We start from the raw sequence: 18520 nt of genomic DNA, 5'->3' as shown, positions 1-18520 counted from the left end.
AGTTTTACAGTCATTTTTCATCAAGAGGCCTAAAGATATATCTCCTGTTATGACGAGGGACAAATCCCATCTAGGACACTCATGTCCCTCAACATGATTCATCAAGTACCCATCAACCAACGTTATGGTTATCCTTTTACAGACAACGTTAGAATGGCAACAAAGCACTTGAGTCCACATCTAGGGATCATAGTGGTTTCAGGTCTAAGAGCGATATACACTATTATTGTGAGAATATCTTATGACAATTTCATAACATACTATATAATATTCTCACGGTGGGTCAATTCAGTATAAATATTACTCCTAATATTTATACTTATGCATAGACTTAATATCTCATATCTATGACCCATGAGATGCGGTCATCAGTCTACATACATATTAGTCTCGACGCTTTATTACTATCCTAATTCATATTAAAGCTTGACTACGAATACATATAAGAATTGCGTTCTTTATGATAATGTAATCTCATGATTAAGTCACACTTAATATATTATTACATGAAATATCTATTCTAGGGACTTTATTAACATTATTATAAATATAATAAAGAGTACCATATATCATTCAATAATAAAAGTCATGATACATAAGATAAATTTAACATAAACTATTGGCCTCTAGAGCTTACACCAACAATTATAACATTCAACTTTAGATTTGTCTGACCTCATTGCAAAAAGATCAATACAATGTTATTTAGTTATTATTTTTTAGTAATACACTTAAGTATCTACTGCAAAGAGAGATAAATAAAACAAGATAATAAATAGTCGGAAGTTTATAAAGAAAATTTGAGAAATTATTCCATCAAAAATAGTAAAATTTATCGTTCTTGGTGTATAAATAATTTTAAAATGACAACTAAAACAAAACGAAGTAATTAATGACTATCTTCTTATATATAAAAGTTAACTCGGGTGAATATTTTAGCCCTAATTTTAACATAAACCTATTGCATAGATTTACTGTTTTAACCCTAATGCTTATTTTCTGGTTTAACCTTATCATCTTCCTACTCTTTCTCTTATTATTATTATTATTATTATTATTATTATTATTATTATTATTATTATTATTATTATTATTATTATTATTATTATTATTATTATTATTATTATTATTATTATTATTATTATTATTATTATTATTATTATTATTATTATCATCATCATCTTCTTATCTCTTATTTATTAAAGTTAACCCGGACGCTAATTGTTGCCCTAATTTTAACCTAAATTTTATGCTTACTTTTACTGTATTACCCCTGTTTAATTAAACCAATTTATTTTAGTTAATTTAATCGAATTCTTATTTTCAAACGGAGAGATCTCTTATCTTTTATCTCTTATTTATTAAAGTTAACCTGGACGCTAACTGTTGCCCCAATTTTAACCTAAATTCTACGCTTACTTTTACTGTATTACCCCTGTTTAATTAAACCTATTTAATTTAATCAATTTAATCAAAATCTTATTTTCAAACGGAGAGATCTCTTATCTCTTATTTATTAAAGTTAACCCAGACGCTAAATGTTTCATCCTATAATCATTGCTCCTATTTTCAACTCATCGTTGCTACTTTGTTTTTACTAAACGGAGTCCATCCTATAACAATTTCCTCCTATTTTGTTTCCCTGCTCCTACTTTGTTTGCAAGATAAACAATAACAAATATATATACTACTAAATCTTGAGGTGTGGCGGTACTTGAAATTTTTAGAAATTGCAACTTTAGAATATAATTGTTCTTGAATGTATGATTTAGGGTGTCTCTATCACCCGTAATTTCCCAAATGTTGTTGGCTTCTACTTGGAAATAGGAATAAAACTTAATAGACTGATCAATTCAATATGCTATATTTATTATTATAAAATAATATGAATGGATGGTAAGAAAAAAGAGAACATGAGTGGACCTTTAATTAAAAAAAATAAATTTTTGTATAAGTGAACCAAGTGGATATGAAAGCATGGGTGGCGAACGGTTAATATGCACATGAGTCCTATATGGGTCCTATATATTTCATGGGTGGCGGTTGCCCCTTTTCATTAGTACCTAGCTTCGTCCCTGTACTTAACATATGATGTTACGTTACGGTATCAAGGACGATGTCATGGAAAATTATGTTATGGTACAGTACCAACGTCTATGATTCTTAATATTACGAAATACTATATGACAATCATGACATTCATCTAAACTATTTTGTTACCTATTACCGTCAAATATTACCTTCCATATGACCCGTGCGTTAGCACGGGTCGATGGTCTAGTAAGCAATAAACAATTACAACACAATTAAAAGTACAGGCAAAGTCGCATACTAAATGGACCATATTTTCAATAAATGCTCATTTGAAAATAATTTATACTCCTATGCTGAAGTTTCTTTCTATTTCTTGTATCATTCTTGATGATAAGTGCAAGATTATTAATCTCACACCTATAGTATCTACATTTATATGTCCAGCTCATGAAGCAACTTTGGTGACATCTTTATTCGATCTGTTGTATTTCATGTGGCTTTTAACAAGCTGCCCAGCTGCAATTGCAGACATGAGTGAGAGCTCTCCTGCAAGGACTGAAGCAGCTACTATAGTTGCCAGTTGCCTGGAATTTGCTCCTGGAGTCTCTTTACTAGCTCCTTTAACACCAAGTAAATTTAGACAAGCTGATTGCGACGCAAGTTGTGTGCCCCCTCCTACTGTGCCCACCTCAATGGAAGGCATAGTGACTGAGATATGAAGGTCCTTTCCGTCATTCACGGCTTCCATCATGGTCATACAGTGAGAACTTTCAACATTCTGAGCAGGATCTTGTCCTGTAGCCAAGTAAATTGCAGAAACAATATTACTAGCATGCGCATTAAAGCCGCCAAGAGCACCAGCCATGGCTGAACCAGTAAGGTTTTTTAGCATGTTAAGCTCAACCAAAGACTCCACACTAGTCTTCAGCACTTTCTTCACCACCTCTTCCTTAATTACAGCCTCACACACCACTGATTTCCCTCTCCCTTCAATCCAATTCACTGCCGCAGCTTTCTTGTCCGAACAAAAATTTCCAGATATACCAATAACATCCATATCGGGAAAATCGGTTTGAAGAAAATCAAGTACGTTTTGTACACCTTTCGATACCATGTTCATCCCCATTGCATCACCCGTTGAACAAGTGAATCTAGTGTACAAATTCTTTCCTGCCATAGTAGCTTTAATACTCTGTAGTCTTGCAAATCTACTTGACCTAAATATATAATCAATCATCCAAATGAGTAATTTCAACAAAAATAATAGTAAAATATATATGAGAAAGTTCAAAGTTGAAAATTACTTACTTGTTGAAAGTGTGAGATAGGGCATCAAAATTTTGAGGATCTTCTAAAAAGAATTTCAACTGAGAAGCTCTTTTGGTGGAGTTGAATCTTACAACGGGGGCTCTGGTCATTCCGTCGCGGAGCACAACGGCGGAAGCACCACCGGAAACATAAATAGCTTTACAGCCTCTATTGGTGCTTGCAACCAAACAACCTTCGGTGGTTGCCATCGGCACCGTGTACTCATTCCCGTCGAGCAACAAAGGACCGGCAACACCCACCGGAATCTGAACAAACCCTATCGGCATCTCGCAACACTGTCCTAATATAGAATCGTAATCAAAACCTTCCATGGGTAAACCTTCAAGTGACCTTCCAGTAACTCTCTCCACCGCTTGGTTCCTAATATTTGCTGCACGTCGGCAATCTCCAAGCTTGGATTCAAGCGAGTAAGATGGAATTGATCCTGACACCACTGCACTGACAACCTCCTCGTCTTCTATGGACATAACTTTTTGGTCAGATATTTTCGGTGGTGATAGCTTCTTCGGCAAGACACCTTGAGTGGTTTTTGCAGCAATGTCTTGTTCATCTTGTTCATCGTAATGAAGGATGAAGGCAATGCCGAAGAAAGTGATAAGGTAGACAAAGGAAGCGATGAGGGAAACTAGAGCGAGAATCTCAGAGATTGTGAGGACTTGGAGAGGTGTAGAGGTTCGGATCTTTTCACGCCACCTGTTGAGAAGAAAGTAGGTGATGGAGAAGAAGAGACCAAAGAAAACAACATTTGTTAAGTACAGTACTGACTGTGAATCCTCCTGCTTCTTTTGGTTCTTCTTCTCATTTATGCTTATTTTCTGCTGAACATCCATTTCTCTCTCTCTCTCTCTCTGGTTATTATGTGAAGGATTTGAAATACAAAAATAGAAAAATAAAAGAAAGAAACAAAGGAGTTCAGCTCGGTTCAGGGGATGATTGATGATTGGTTGAAACTTAGCTTGAAAATGAATGCAAAGATTTTGAATGCTATTTATAGACAGAGTATTCAGGGAATATGAGTGAGGAATAAGGGAAATGCTAAAATTTAATGTTATTTTTTTGGTTTTCAAGTAACAGAAGTTTCATAGCTACATCGTAATGAACTCGTGAACAACGAGGGAATAATATTGTAATGTCTAGATGATAACATATTTTATGGAGAACACGCAATCATTACATCATCACTAGAAGCCTTCTTTGACTGAACAATAATACTATATTTTTCTCATCTCCACAAACTAATTAAACTATTTATATTTTTGTTGTTCGTAGAAACTAACTAGTAGTTTTATAGTATAACACTTGTGCTGGAAAAAAAACGTGTTTGATTGTTTTTGACTCAATGTATTTATAGTATATATTACTTGCTAGAATATTAGAAAACATATTTTTAAATATTCTAACAAAACCATCCATGTAAATTATATTTATATTAATATCAAATAAAAATACAATTGTATATCATTCAATTAATGATTTCAAAATTAAGTTACCCAAATAGAATAAAGTGGTTTGGTTTGTCCTATGCAGGCAATCAATGTCTTACGTTCGATGGTTAGTCTTTAGTATGAACAACACAACTAATTTTGGATTATTCAATTCACTACACCCATATTGCCCATTGATATGCTTGTGATTTTGAAGGTATCATATCGACTGTGGAGCATATATGAAGGTTTACTGCGCACTACAGAGAGGAATATTAGAACGAATTCCACAAGCTTCAAATGCTCCCTTTATCGTTGATAGGAAAATCGTTTATGTGATATTCGTCTCTCCCACTAAACTCAATACAAACCTGGACAGACATGAAAATATGTTTCCAAGATAGATTTTTGTTGGCCTCTGTCTGAAGTTTCGACAATGGATTTAATGAATTTGGAACAACAATTAAATGAATCGCTTGTTGGCTTTATTGAAAGTTTAGAAAGGCAACTGGAAAGTGTTCAATCCAATTTATTAACATTGAATATGAATCGATGGCCATTAATTTCATGCATTCAAAGCTAAATGAGAAATTGGTTGGACAAGCTTGGCATAATTTGAACGAATTGACTTCCTGAGGGCACATATACAACAATTCATCCAAGGAAAAGAGAAGAAATGTGCTAGCCGTAGGAGAGGTCAACACTTGAAAGAGGAAAACTATTTTTATCCTTCCTTGAGGTCTGCCAAAAGGAAAAACATTCATTCATCAGAAGATACATCGGAATATTCCTTTTATAACACAAAAGCTAACCAAATCTTTGATCATCTGCTCAAAGGTAAACGATCACAAAAACCCTTCAGCCGAGGAGATCAAAGGCAAAATGTTTTGAAAATAGCACAACTCTTAAAATCGATCAACGAACAATTACGTTGTCTTTCATAAGGCCATTCCAAATCCTATTAAGATGTGTTTGAACTATCCCACAAAAGGATGGAAGAGATGACCATTGATATCGATCCTTTCCAAGTTATGAAGATGACAAATCATTCTCTTAGCCTACATGGTTCAGATCGCGTGGGAAATAGATTAAGGTGATTAATAAGGTTTGTAGGCCAAAGTCTAGATCAACCGAGTCCATACAAAAAGTCAATCAGATAGATAAACCTGCAAGGTTTGGCAGACTAGCCACCACAAACATCCAAATTTTGGTGATTTTGATAATAGTAAACCTCCTAATTAGGTGGGACGACTTACCCTAGACTTGGTGCAATTGTAAATCTCCATGTAAAGTCCTAAAATGTCTCAAGGTTCTCATAGAAAAACTGGGGGGGATCAAACATTCATTTCAAACAACTGGCAAAAATAAGGTGGCCAAGGCCACAATGGAACAAGAGATGTCATCCCTAGAGATCACCGTCAAGTACAATGAGGAGTTCATGGCCCAACATATGATTAAACCCCTAACCAATGTTCCTGAGGCATAATTGGTCATAAATTGGAAGGCAAAGGAGGGAGCGACACAAGTTATGACCCTCACCAGGATTACAAAGAGAATGAAGCATAAGAATCAATCTTTACGTTAGATGAAACAATCTCTACAACTGATTACCAAAGTCCAAAGTCAAGGTGAGAACAAGAACTCATTGCATGAGAGGTGCGGAAAATTCTTGATAAGGAATTTACATTAGACGATACTAAGGCACAATTCATTGAAAAGGATGCGACAAAGTTTCTGGCCCATGATATTCGGAAAATCAGAAGTGATGGAGCAGCGTATGAAAATATGGTTCTATCAACTGATTTCTCATAGATATGTGATGAAGAATGTGACAAGGCTTCTAAAGATGTCTAAAATGTTCGTGATACAAGCCTTCAAGGGCGCAAACCTATCAATGAAGATGCTCATCACGTGCATACACTCCAGGAAGCAATAGAGTATGAAAATATGGTTGTATCAATTGATTTCTCAGAGATAGGTGATGAAGAACGTGACAGCTATCCAAAATTTAAAGAGGATTCAATGTTGGACATATTGTTCAACCATGACATTGATAACAACATGACAACCATAGATACCATTGACCTATTTCCTCGAGTTATGGGGAAGTGATTTTCAGTTAAGTGAACTTGAAGGAAATGTCTTTGTGGAATACAATGAATGGGTCATATAATATACATTTTATTATCCATCTAATTATTTAACATTAAATATTATTTTATTATTTATTTTTTCAAATTAAAATATTTTGATCAAAAAAGGACATGGAAATTAAAAAAAAAAAACTAGAAAATCAGTAAATAAAAACCAATAAAAAAACCATAAAAGATGCAATAAAAATATCTTACAAATACCAGAAAATCCCAATAATAATACTAGTTTTCCACGTAATTTTGTTGGGATTTTTCTGGTATTTTTTTATACATCTTTCTGGTATTTTTTTACTGATTATTATTATTTAAATTAAATTTTCATATACTGTAGGATAATAGTTAATGTTAATGAAATACGTGGGTAATATTAACTAACACTACAAGAAAAACTGCATTTTGCGACCTTTAAAATGGCAGATTGCGACTGTTAGAAGGGTCGCAAATGTACAATTGCGACCCTTCCCCAACAGTCACGGATGTTGGGGTCGCAAGTGTCTTTTGCGACCCTTCATAGAAGGGTCGTACCAACTGCCGCAAAAGGCACTGCGACACTTACTAAGGGTCGCAAATGAGGAGATTCAAATGGATTTCAAGGGACTTGCGACAGTTGGGGAAGGGTCGCAAATGAGGAGATTCAAATGGATTTCAAGGGACTTGCGACAGTTGGGGAAGGGTCGCAAATGTCTAATTTAAAATTTAAAATGCCTGCGACTGTTTGAACAGTCACAAATGTATTTGTTTTTTTTTTAAATGTACAAATTTATTTACTTTTTGAAATTGATATGCCCTGAATTCGAATTTTTTTCTACAGAATTTGAAGTCAATCTCAAAATATATTACTAAAGACTTAAAATGCAAAATATACATAATTCAAGAGTAAGAAGTTTGATCCATACATCCTTAACTAAACCAAAAGATATATAGTACCAAGTTTAAACATTCAAAAAACCGAAACACTAGTGATTGAACATTCAAAACAGCTGTAGCAAAATTAGAAGTCCATAACAAAACAGCTGTAGCAAAATTAGAAGTTCCCTAGTGATGTTGCTTCAATGATCCTGAAGGCGGTGGCTAGACTCAGATGAATGTCTACCATCTCTTGTTTCTAAATTTGTTGGCTGAAAAGAAGAAGAAAAAAATACGACAGTGATTAGTTTTCATCAATAATGCATGAACAAGGGTATAATGGATGAGGCAGAGGCAATAATGTTCATAGTTAAACTTCTAATAATATCAAATAAAGACCTCTGGACTAAGTAAGTGTGTCTATAAACCATGAAAGTGACTCAAGATTATACTTATTCAACCTAAACTTAGAAATTATCAAAAGCTCAAATGGGTAGAGAAGATTCAACATAACAAAAGTTTAGATAACCCTGTCAGCAGGGTGACAAACAATAACTATGGCAATCTTTAATGTAGGAAACCAAAATTATGGCACACATATTCAATGGAGGTAAAAGTTACCTCTTTGTCTCTAGAATTTTGCGATTGCATTTGCATTAATAAAGCAACTTGCGCCTTCAAGACATCAACTTCTGAAGCCTTCTCCTTAAGAGAATCAATCTCGGCTTGCATTTTCAACATTTTCTCATTAGCCTTGATGGAAGATGAGGCTAATCTAGTAGAGCGACTAGAGATTTGAGATGGTGTTATGCCAAGCCCCATAGATTTCAGACCCAAGAATCTCAGAAGCTGGACTCTAATGTGGTAAAGACAAAGCACCAAAAAAAATCAAACTTCATCCCCTTTAGTGTCGTAAGAACCAGATTAAGAGCATTCCATTTTCAATGGCATGAAAAATCACTCAAAAACAAAAATAATCAACATATTAACAAAAATAATCACTGAAATCAACAAAAAAACTAAGAATTCTTTAAAAAATAAAAACAAAAAATTATCTAGAAGATTGCATTGAATTTAAAATTTCTTTATTTTAAAATTTCTTCATCTTAGAAAAAGAGAAATACATGCAGAAGCCCCTTAATTTGCAAGCTAAATGGAGTGGTGTGTGGCTTCAAACAAGACCAGAGAGACTATTTTGAAAGATTACAATCTAATCTACTTTAGTCTGGGTTTACTTCTAGTAAATGCGGAAGAACTTTACCTGAAATTCTCTCACTTTAAAAGTTAGACTAGTTGCAATGTATAAAGAATCTTTACATTGCAATGCACAGCCAAACTTGTCCATTCTAGCTATATATATTAATATGCAACACTATATCTATACATGCCTCTTGAATAGACATTTAGAAGATGTATACATGCAGCAGCCCCAAGGCTGAGTGATCAGATGGCTCCCTAATTTGCAAGCTAAATAGAGTTCTATATGGCCTCGAACAAGGCCAACGAGCCTGGTATGGAAGATTACAATTTGCAGTTACTTAGTTCTATTTAAACTAAAATTCCACCCATCACTTAATCTGCATTTCAGAAGCAAGATCCACAATCTCATTGATCTTAACCTCATACGGTTAGAACTTAACCAGAATTGTCTCACAACAGGGAAAAAATTGCTCTAATTTCAAGCCATTATGCCAAATTATGATTATCTTAAGCTTCCAATCTGAATAGTATAGTATCCAGACCGATTACATTTGATATTAACTAAGTATGGGAAGTTGAAATTATGCATAAGTGAATGTGGTCTATGAGGTTTAAGGCATCATCAGTCAACATTGTGAACCTAATTAACTAGTATCACATTCACTAAGACAGTAAGATTGACTGCAATAGCACACCAAGTTGTTCAAATCAATTATGGTTATATATTTTTAACTTACTATCAAACACACATAGACCTGGCTTTCACAGGATAAGTTGATCAAGTCCTAGATCTCACATTAACTCATTCAAACACACCAAATTAGTTATCAAAGTCTACAATAGCAGACATATAAACAAAATGGGAATACATATCTACTTGTCTATAGGTGAAAAGCTACACAATTAAGTGAGTACAACACTGTAACACCCTGTTACAAACACAGGGGTCTAGAAAGGAACAAACAAGAAACAAACAAACAATTGCAGATCTTTGTTTGTCTCCATAATTTCATCCAGAAAACGAAATAAATTTGTAGGAAGAAAGACGAGGAATATAATTGTTAAGTGCATATCTAACACAGAGAGCATGGTCATTCCAAATATATACTAAATCTGGAAAGATATAAGTTTATAAAAAACATTAAATAATCAAATGGTCCGACAAATTAACAAAAAAAAAACTAAGAAACACAACAGCCAGCCCCACCAAACATCAAATGACACCCCAAATTCCCAGTCAACATCGATGCTAAAATAATGAGAAGGATTGAGAACAAAGAGTGAGTGAGCACCTTTTGAGCACCGTTTGAGTTCCGATTGAGTGAGTGAGTTCCGATTGCACCGACTGAGTTCCGATTGTGATTGAGTGAGTGCACCGATTGAGTGAGAACTGATTCTGAGGGTTTTGGGTGCACCGATTGTGATTTTGATTTTGAGTGAGTGCACCGATTGTGATTTTGAGGTTTTTGATTTTGATTTTGATTGAGGGTTTTGGGTGCACCGATTGTGATTTTGATTGAGGTTTTGTGATTCTGAGTGAGCCGATTGTGAATCTCACGTTAGGTTTTTGAGTGAGAAACCCATTGATTGAGCAACGAGTGAAGATGGAGATGGAGATTTGAGTTTTTTTCTCTTTTTTTGGTAGAAAGAGATTTGAGAGTGGGTTTTTGGGAAAGTGAGAAGGGGGGGAACGAAAAGTTGGTAGAGCGGGGAATGAAAATTTACAACGCGCCTTCTAATTAATTAGCCAAAAAAATCTGCGACGGTTCACTCCAACAGCCGCAACAACTGTTGCAAAAATGCACTTTGAGGCAGTTGCAAGGTAAGGGTCGCAGATGAAGTGTCGCAATTTGCAGTTTTTCTTGTAGTGTAATATTTTGTAATCCTCATAAACATTGTCACGTTAGCAAAAATGAGTCCAAATATTGTTGAAGGATAAAATTCTGAAAAATGCAAAATAAAAGAGCTAGAATTATGAACTAAAAAAATTGTTAAAATTCAGAATTAATCGAAATAGGTGGGGTAAAACTGAATTTAAACCGTTTAAACTATAATCAAGACATAATTACTATAATATTAATGGAAAATGTTAACTTGTGCCCTTAAGGCACAAGTTAATGAAATAAATATAGAAATAACTCATTGGAATGTGTGCATTACATTTAATCATTAGCTTTTTAATGAATTGAATGCACAAAATTATATAAAACATTTCTTCTTTTAGGTTTCTTAACATGTGCCCTAAGGGCACAAGTTAACACTACTCATTATTAATTTACTATCTCAATCTCAAAATAATTGTCTTTTCACTGTATTTTTTTTATGTCTCAAAATACTTATTACTTTAAAATATCAATGCAATATTTTTTTTTTCTTCTTTCTATTATACTTTTATTTATTGAATTTCGTTCAATTTAGTTATTCATTAATTACAATATATAAAGATAATATGATGATATTGACTTGAGATCCGTGAATATCTTTTAATTTATTTGAAATTATTTTAATAAATGATATTATTTTTATCATTTTTTTGACAAAATATTATTTTTATCATTAAAATCAACATAATTAATTTTTTATTTTTTAAATTGTTGAAAACTTTGACCAAATATTATTTTGAAAAGGAGAGGGTATTATGTAAAAAAAGGAAAACAACGTCGTATTGGTGACAATGATGACCGTAAGTCAAGCTCGTGTCCGTGTCTGGTGCTACTCTCAAAAGACACTTTTTCTTCTCCTCTTTCTCTCTCCAACACTGTAGTTTTCACTTTCACACTCATTCATTCCATTATTATACCTTTTTTTTTTTTTTTTTCTGTTAGAAACTTCTCTCTCTCTCTCTCTGGAAAGTCCCAGGTATTCTTCTTAGTTTAATCAATCCTTCATTTGTTCTCTTACTTTTCTCTTTCAACCAACTCAATCTTTTTCTGATCATTTCATTTCCTTTCTCTACTCCAAAGAAAAACAAAGTTACTGTTTTTATTGTAAAAAGAAAAATGGATGCTATAAGGAAGCAAGCTAGTAGATTGAGGGAACAAGTTGCCAAACAACAACAGGTAGTGATCATTTTACATGGTTGTTTCTCAATTTTGCACTAGTACTATTTAGGTTTAAATTGCTTCTGTAGCAATATCATCAATTTAACTTGAACTTCTGTTTAAACAAGCTTATTGTATGTTTGGTTCCACTTTTTTTTGAAGAGGCAAAATTGATCTTAGAGGTGTAGAATTGATTTTGATATTTTGGGTTGTTATTGAATAGAATTGATTTTGACTCTAGAAGTGATTCTGACTTGAAGCTAGAATTTCATTTTTAGCTTTTGATTTATCATTCAACTCACTTTCACATGAATGTATCCGAACATAAATCACTTTCACATGATAGTGACTTGTAGCCAAAATCAATTAAATCAAAATCAATTTTGGTCACCGCAGAACCGAACACTTGCTTAGTGTTTTTTGGTGCCATTTTGGAAGAGACAAAATTGGTTATGGAGATATACAATTGATTTTGATATGTTTGGATGTACTCTAGTAGAATTTATTCTGAGTTGAAGCTATAATTTGTAGATTTTGCCTCTAGAATTGATTTTTAGCCTCGACTTTATTGTTCAACTCACTTTTACATGAATATTTCTTAACATAGTTTGTTTTACATTCAACTCAATTTTAGCCCAAATCAATTTTATAGAATCAATTCTTTTAAAATCCATTTTTATCAACGCAGAACCAAACACACGCTAAGGCTTGTTTTTACTTCATGATTGAACTTTACTATGTTAGTAGTTGTAGTAATGTTTTCATTTCATTCATTTGACTTTTGTCTTATATCATGTTGTTGATGCTGTTGTTGTTTTGCAGTCTATACTTAGACAGTTGGGCCAACTTAGCAATGAACCGCTCATGGCTGATGAATCTGAACTTGAATGTTTTCATAAACTTCAAAAGTTATACACTTCTACAAAGACTGCTAAGGTGTATTTATATTATCAGTCCATTTATCAGTTAGTTATTAAGTTTAGAGAGCTTTGTTTGGTAAAGTTTTTAACCAATGTGACGTTTACAGCATTTTCAGCGGCATATCGTTCGGGGCGTTGAAGGATTAATTTCTGTTAGTTCCAAGCAGATGGAGATAGGTGACTTTAATTTTGACCTTTTGCCTATCATTAGTTTTGTTTATGCTTCAAGGCCAGTAATTGATTGATGTTTTGTTTTGTATACTTCAGTGAGGAAGTTGGCTAAGGACTGTTGTAAGTATGGGACTGAGAATGACAACCAAGGTAGTACTTACCCCCTTGCAAGTGCTTCTCTTCAATTTGGTAACTCATACGATATATTGGAAAATGAAAGGGAGACTTTGCTTGGGATCTTAGGTGATCAGGTAATCTTTTGGGGTATTTCTTCGATACTCTTCAGTGTGGTTTTTTACAAGTTCATCTTGTGAAATATTGCATCACATTACCGTAAAATATATGATGTTATCAATGTAGAAATTAATCTTATTTAGTGTAACATTGTGCCTAATCTGATTTACTGGCTATCTTGTGGCTATAATTTTGGACTATCACATACAGAGTAGTTTTGTAGATTTCATGAACAGATCAACTTAAGAGAAGTACCAATCAACAATAACATTCACATGATGCTTCATATATCTTCATATTAGTTCCTTTTGCTTGATATGAAATAAGAAGCCCTAGTTCTCTGGAACTATTGACTTTGATAAATTAAGGGAACTATTCACTTGTTAGTGCTACTTAATGGAAGGCATAGTTCTTCGGAACTATTAGCAATATACTGTTGATTTTGTAAAGGGCTTTCTTTTTCCGTCTTTTAAAGTCATTTGCATGTCATTTTGAGTGTTTCTTCTTTTTCCAGACAAAAATGGTGCTTCTAATTATGCTTTAGGTTTTGTATAGATCTCTGAGCCACTGCGGGCACAAATAACAGGAGCTCCTTTGGAAGATGCACGCCATCTCACCCACAACTACGACAAACTTCGTCAAGAAGTAGAAGGCCAGGTAGTAATTTACTGCCACAATGGCATGCATATGGTGGTGTGCAATGCGTGATATTTATCTTAGATATCTTCTCATCAGGCTGCTGAAGTTTTGAGGCGTCGATCAAAGTTGAGGGATTCTTCTCTTTCTGCAGAGAGTTCCATGAGGCTTCAGAATGCAGAAAAAAAGTTGAAAGAGCATAAATCTGCCTTGGTGGCACTTGGTAGAGAAGCAACTGCTGCTATGTCGTCAGTTGAGGAACAACAGCAACATATAACTCTCCAGAGCCTTTCTACAATGGTATAGCTAAACTCTTTATAGAAGTAGTTTCTTGCTCTATGATAGCTGATTTGACTTTTCTTTTTATTCGAAACCGACCGAGAGCTTTTGACACTCGCCTATGAGGTTAATCTTGGTTCAACTGTTTGAGTGGAGTTTTTTACCTTTGGTTCTCAGCCTCCCAATAGGTGTAACTCGATAGGGATTCGAACCCAGATTCCCCAGGTTCTCCTCCTTTCAGGGGGAAGTTATTTCCACTCGACAAACACCCCATTGGTTGCTGATTTGACTTTTATGTGCCATTTTACTTTGTTAATATATTGTGAACAGCTTTCATAAAAAAAAGATTAATTATTATTGTGAACAGCTGAATAAATGTCTCTGTTAAAATTTTGAAGATGTAAATATTTGTTGGACAAGTTATTTTGTTTTCTTGTTTGTCACTGGCAAGGTTTCTTCCTAATGAAGATTCAAGAAGAGATAAACAAATTCTACATGCTTTCACATACATTCTTTCCACAGTCAATCTGTCCATTAGGGTGTAGAACGCGAGTGTATTAAAGTGAAATCTTCACGCTAAATGCAGGGTTCGGTTACTTGAAATGATAGACTGTAGGTAGTAATTAGATTTCTTCACAGTGTAGTGATCAATTTTATGTAGCCATGGTCTCACAATATTTTTCAGAATCTAAATTCATAATTTTTTAATGAGGTATCTTATTAAATCTTTGTTTGGCTCATGCGATTGTGCATTAGTTTTTGATCTTTAAGCAAATCGTTCTGATTTATCTCCTCCCTCCCCCAAACAAAAAAAAAAAATTATTTTTCACCTTTCCTTTTGTTCCCCCTTTTGGCAGGTGGATGCTGAGAGAGCTTTTCACCGGCATGCCCTTGTTATTCTAGATAAACTACATGCTGAGGTTAGCTTCTACGCCACCAATAATTCTTTCAAATTGGAACAAATAATTCCTTGTTCTTGTATCTATTGTACATGTTGGTTTCTGGCATAATATTCTAAACGATATTTAATATTCTGATCAAATTTGTAACCTGTACCTTTCATCGGATGTTCTTGGAGTTAGATGATCATGATTGATGAGAGACAACCACAAGACTCTACATCATTTCCACTGCCAAAAGAGGAACATAATCAACCTGCAAATGAGAAAGTTAATCCAAATGGCATTCGTTATAAACATAACACCCAAATGGGCACATACTTTTTTGCAAAGGTAAGTCACAATAAAGAAATAACAAATTTGCATTTAGAGATCCTACATTACATTACAACCATATTCCTGCAGTTGACTGTTGATCAAGACAAAGCCTATTCAAATGATTTAGCTTTGGTTTTGCTGCAACTAACATCACATCTTGATCTTTTTTTTTGTTTCCATTTCTTTTTAATGTTGATCTTTATTCTACTTGCATATTTGAATTTCTGTATGTTTGATATATTATATTTTTCCAATTTATGTAAGCAATAAAATATATGAATCTTAATCCAGCTACCTCTTTTACATGGGACGCAGAATGTGTGACACAGTGAATGCCATGAGAAGTTCATTTTATATACGAACAAACTCATAAAATAAGACAAATCTTGGTGCAAAAAAGGAAAAGAATAAGAAATTGTTCTTTTAGAATCATTCAAAATTTGTCCAGTGCAATATTTTATCTACATTCTGAAATTGATTCATGCTCATCTTGATTTGCCTTGTAGGTCATACATCCATTTGATGCTCAAGCTGAAGGGGAGTTAAGTTTATTAGTTGACGATTATGTTGTAGTCCGTCAGGTATTTCTTTGAAGATTTTCGAGTCGGTATATGGTTGAACTTCTTAAGTAATTTTGGAAAAAAATATATAATTAGCAATTAACACATTCATATAGTTTAGCTATTTCCACCAAATAGAGTTACTGTTGATTTAGTCATTTGCAAAAATAAGTTATCAGAATGATAATTATTACTAATATTAATGATGATGATAATGATAATAATATCATTATTAATATTTGCGGAAGTTGGTAGCAATATTTATTGACAATGAAACCAGTCTAGCTGATTTGACTTGCATTTTTATTTTCCTTTTGGTGGTTGAATTTCCAGGTTGCTGCCAATGGATGGTCTGAAGGAGAATTCAATGGCAATGCTGGATGGTTTCCCTCTGCTTATGTACAGAGACAGGACGTAGTACCAGCGAACAAGATACCGGAATAACATCAAAGTTATGCCAACATTGGTCTTTTGATTAGGTGCGGCAATAACTGTATATTCTCATAATCACGGATTAGGCGCATTTCAAAGCCATAATATCATGTGATTGCAATTTTTTTTGGATGGTTCTGTGATCTGTGCAGTGTGTTATACATGTAAGCATAAATTGTAACAGTATATAGCAGTTCAAATATGTAGTTTGATATATGATTTGATTTGCTTAAGCCCTTAGGGTTATCTAAGGAACTTAGTTTTTGAGATGGATAAATGTCCATATTATATAGAATGGTCTGTAATTCTAAATGAAAACATGGTGAGAAATATTGCATTAACAAAATTTTCAATGTATCATTATGTATAAAGTAATTTATATATCTTCATTTTTAAGTGGGACGATGTGTTACTAGACTAACAGAAATAAATATAGCTTATGTTTACTTGCTGGGTCCAGGGATTTGAATGGTTTAAGTAGATTATTGAAAACAAAATGAATATTTAAATAAGACTCAGGTCATAAACAATGCACAGTTGCATACCAGCCTCAACTACTAGCCTATTTAAACATTTTCATATGTTATTCTTGAAAAAAATAATGTAGCAGAAAAGGGAAAAGACATTGACTTGTCACTCAAGAAACTAAGCATAAAATAATATGGCGATAAAAAAATAACAATGATATTAGGACTCTGCTAACTTCTCCACTCGTTTAATATATCAGGGTTAATTATGTTTCTAGTCCCTATAAAATAGCGACCTTGTAAATTTAGTCCTTACTTAATTTTAATAGCATTTTTAGTCCCTATAAAAAAAAATTTACTTATAATTTTAGTCCCTGCTAAAACAAAGTTTGATTAATTATCATTAAACTTTTAAATTTTTGAACGATTTTATTAAGACAAGATTATAACACTATGAAAGGTTCGTTTACTAAAATTTAGAATTTTCTGACATGAAATGAATTAAATATGAATTTTTTAAAACGACAAAAGTTAAAGATAAAAAGTAATAAAATCTGGATGTATAAATCAAATTTTGCGATAATTTTTTGCGGAGGAACTTTTAGTAATGTTCTAAACATGTCTGCAAAAAATTGTTCAAAAATTTAAGAGTTTAAGCATAAATTAAACAAATTTGAATTGAATAGGGACTAATACTCAGTGCAGAAAAACAAAATTAGGGACTAAAAATGCCATTAAAATTAAGTAAGGACTAAACTCACAAGGTCGCTATTTTATAGGAACTAGAAACATAATTAACCCAATATATCATTTTCTCTCTATCTTTTTCTTCTTATTACATCATTAACTTTAGATTTATCACATTATTTTCTCTAATCATTTTTTTTAGGAATTTCTTTAATCATTTTTCTCTCTAGGCGTTTAACGAGTGTCTAAAAAAACATATAATTCATGCAATTATTGCGAAAGACATTCTGTTTATTTATGTTCACTAGTCATCTACTAAAAAATCAGGGAAAATATTTGGGTGACATTGAGTTTTGATGACATTGATGAATTTAGTGTATTTTGATAAGAGAGAATTATGGATGAGTGATTAAAATTAATTATTTTTAATGAGAGAATAATCGGTTATGAGAGAGATAGAAACAAAATCATCAATGTCATTCAAATGTAACCCAAAAAATAGGGCATTACTTAGACCATCCACAATGCAGCACCTTGTTTGGGTGCTTAAATGGGTCTCAGCTGTACACATCACTTATTTCATAATTAATATATAATAAACACCTAATCTCTCCAACCCAGCACCCGAAATAAAGTATTAAATGGGTTCCGATAATAAATATATCATTAGATTTTAACAATAATTTATCTATTCATTCATAATTATATAACTTTGAAATATTAAATTAATTTCATTATAAACTATAGAAAAAGTGGACAATTTTTTAATTTTATTAAAAATTAAAATAATTAAAACTTGAAAAAAAAATCAAATTATAATAAGTTATTTGATGTACTAAAAAATAGTCTTTCATTGAAAATTCAAACTTGATAGATTAAATATAACAATT

The 18520-nt window shown here is 33.0% G+C and overlaps 2 protein-coding genes and 1 long non-coding RNA gene across 5 annotated transcripts; 1 reads left to right on the top strand and 2 right to left on the bottom strand.

Annotated features, from left to right (window-relative positions):
* Positions 1 to 2137: 2137 nt before the first annotated feature.
* On the bottom strand, positions 2138 to 4539 carry LOC146920492 (3-hydroxy-3-methylglutaryl coenzyme A reductase 1-like). Its single transcript, XM_085713906.1, has 2 exons — positions 3343 to 4539; positions 2138 to 3251 (listed from the first exon to the last, which is right to left on the bottom strand). The coding sequence occupies exons 1-2, from the start codon at positions 4191 to 4193 to the stop codon at positions 2480 to 2482; spliced, it is 1623 nt and encodes a 540-aa protein (XP_085570032.1). The 5' UTR covers positions 4194 to 4539; the 3' UTR covers positions 2138 to 2479.
* Positions 4540 to 7809: 3270 nt separating this feature from the next.
* Positions 7810 to 10698, bottom strand: LOC146920491 (uncharacterized). The gene is made up of 3 exons (XR_015011810.1): positions 10279 to 10698; positions 8408 to 8642; positions 7810 to 8058 (listed from the first exon to the last, which is right to left on the bottom strand). It is a non-coding gene; the product is annotated as an uncharacterized LOC146920491 (long non-coding RNA).
* A 964-nt stretch (positions 10699 to 11662) lies between these two features.
* LOC146920490 (SH3 domain-containing protein) lies at positions 11663 to 16872 on the top strand. 3 transcript variants are annotated; one of them, XM_085713904.1, is made up of 11 exons: positions 11663 to 11845; positions 11960 to 12045; positions 12850 to 12963; positions 13055 to 13124; positions 13215 to 13369; positions 13908 to 14009; positions 14088 to 14288; positions 15125 to 15187; positions 15350 to 15499; positions 15991 to 16065; positions 16378 to 16872. In XM_085713904.1, exons 2-11 carry the CDS (start codon positions 11986 to 11988, stop codon positions 16486 to 16488), a joined length of 1101 nt encoding a protein of 366 aa, XP_085570030.1. In that variant the 5' UTR covers positions 11663 to 11845; positions 11960 to 11985; the 3' UTR covers positions 16489 to 16872. The 3 variants fall into 3 exon arrangements, with proteins under 3 accessions (XP_085570030.1, XP_085570029.1, XP_085570031.1); XM_085713903.1 differs by having other exon boundaries at positions 11707 to 11845; positions 11950 to 12045; XM_085713905.1 differs by having other exon boundaries at positions 11834 to 11849; positions 11957 to 12045.
* Positions 16873 to 18520: the final 1648 nt, after the last annotated feature.

Source organism: Medicago sativa, chromosome 5, assembly GCF_051527215.1.
Source record: "Medicago sativa cultivar Bolivia chromosome 5, Bolivia_mono, whole genome shotgun sequence".
In the NCBI taxonomy this organism is placed as follows: domain Eukaryota; kingdom Viridiplantae; phylum Streptophyta; class Magnoliopsida; order Fabales; family Fabaceae; genus Medicago; species Medicago sativa.
This window is presented reverse-complemented; position numbering and strand designations above follow the sequence as displayed.

Coding starts and splice junctions, on each gene's coding strand:
- LOC146920492 (XM_085713906.1), bottom strand. CDS start 4,193: ATGGATGTTCAGCAGAAAATAAGCATAAATGAGAAGAAGAACCAAAAG. Junction 3,252..3,342: donor CTATCTCACACTTTCAACAA/GTAAGTAATTTT, acceptor TTATATATTTAG/GTCAAGTAGATTTGCAAGAC.
- LOC146920490 (XM_085713904.1), top strand. CDS start 11,986: ATGGATGCTATAAGGAAGCAAGCTAGTAGATTGAGGGAACAAGTTGCC. Junction 14,289..15,124: donor TCCAGAGCCTTTCTACAATG/GTATAGCTAAAC, acceptor CCCTTTTGGCAG/GTGGATGCTGAGAGAGCTTT. Junction 15,500..15,990: donor GCACATACTTTTTTGCAAAG/GTAAGTCACAAT, acceptor TTTGCCTTGTAG/GTCATACATCCATTTGATGC.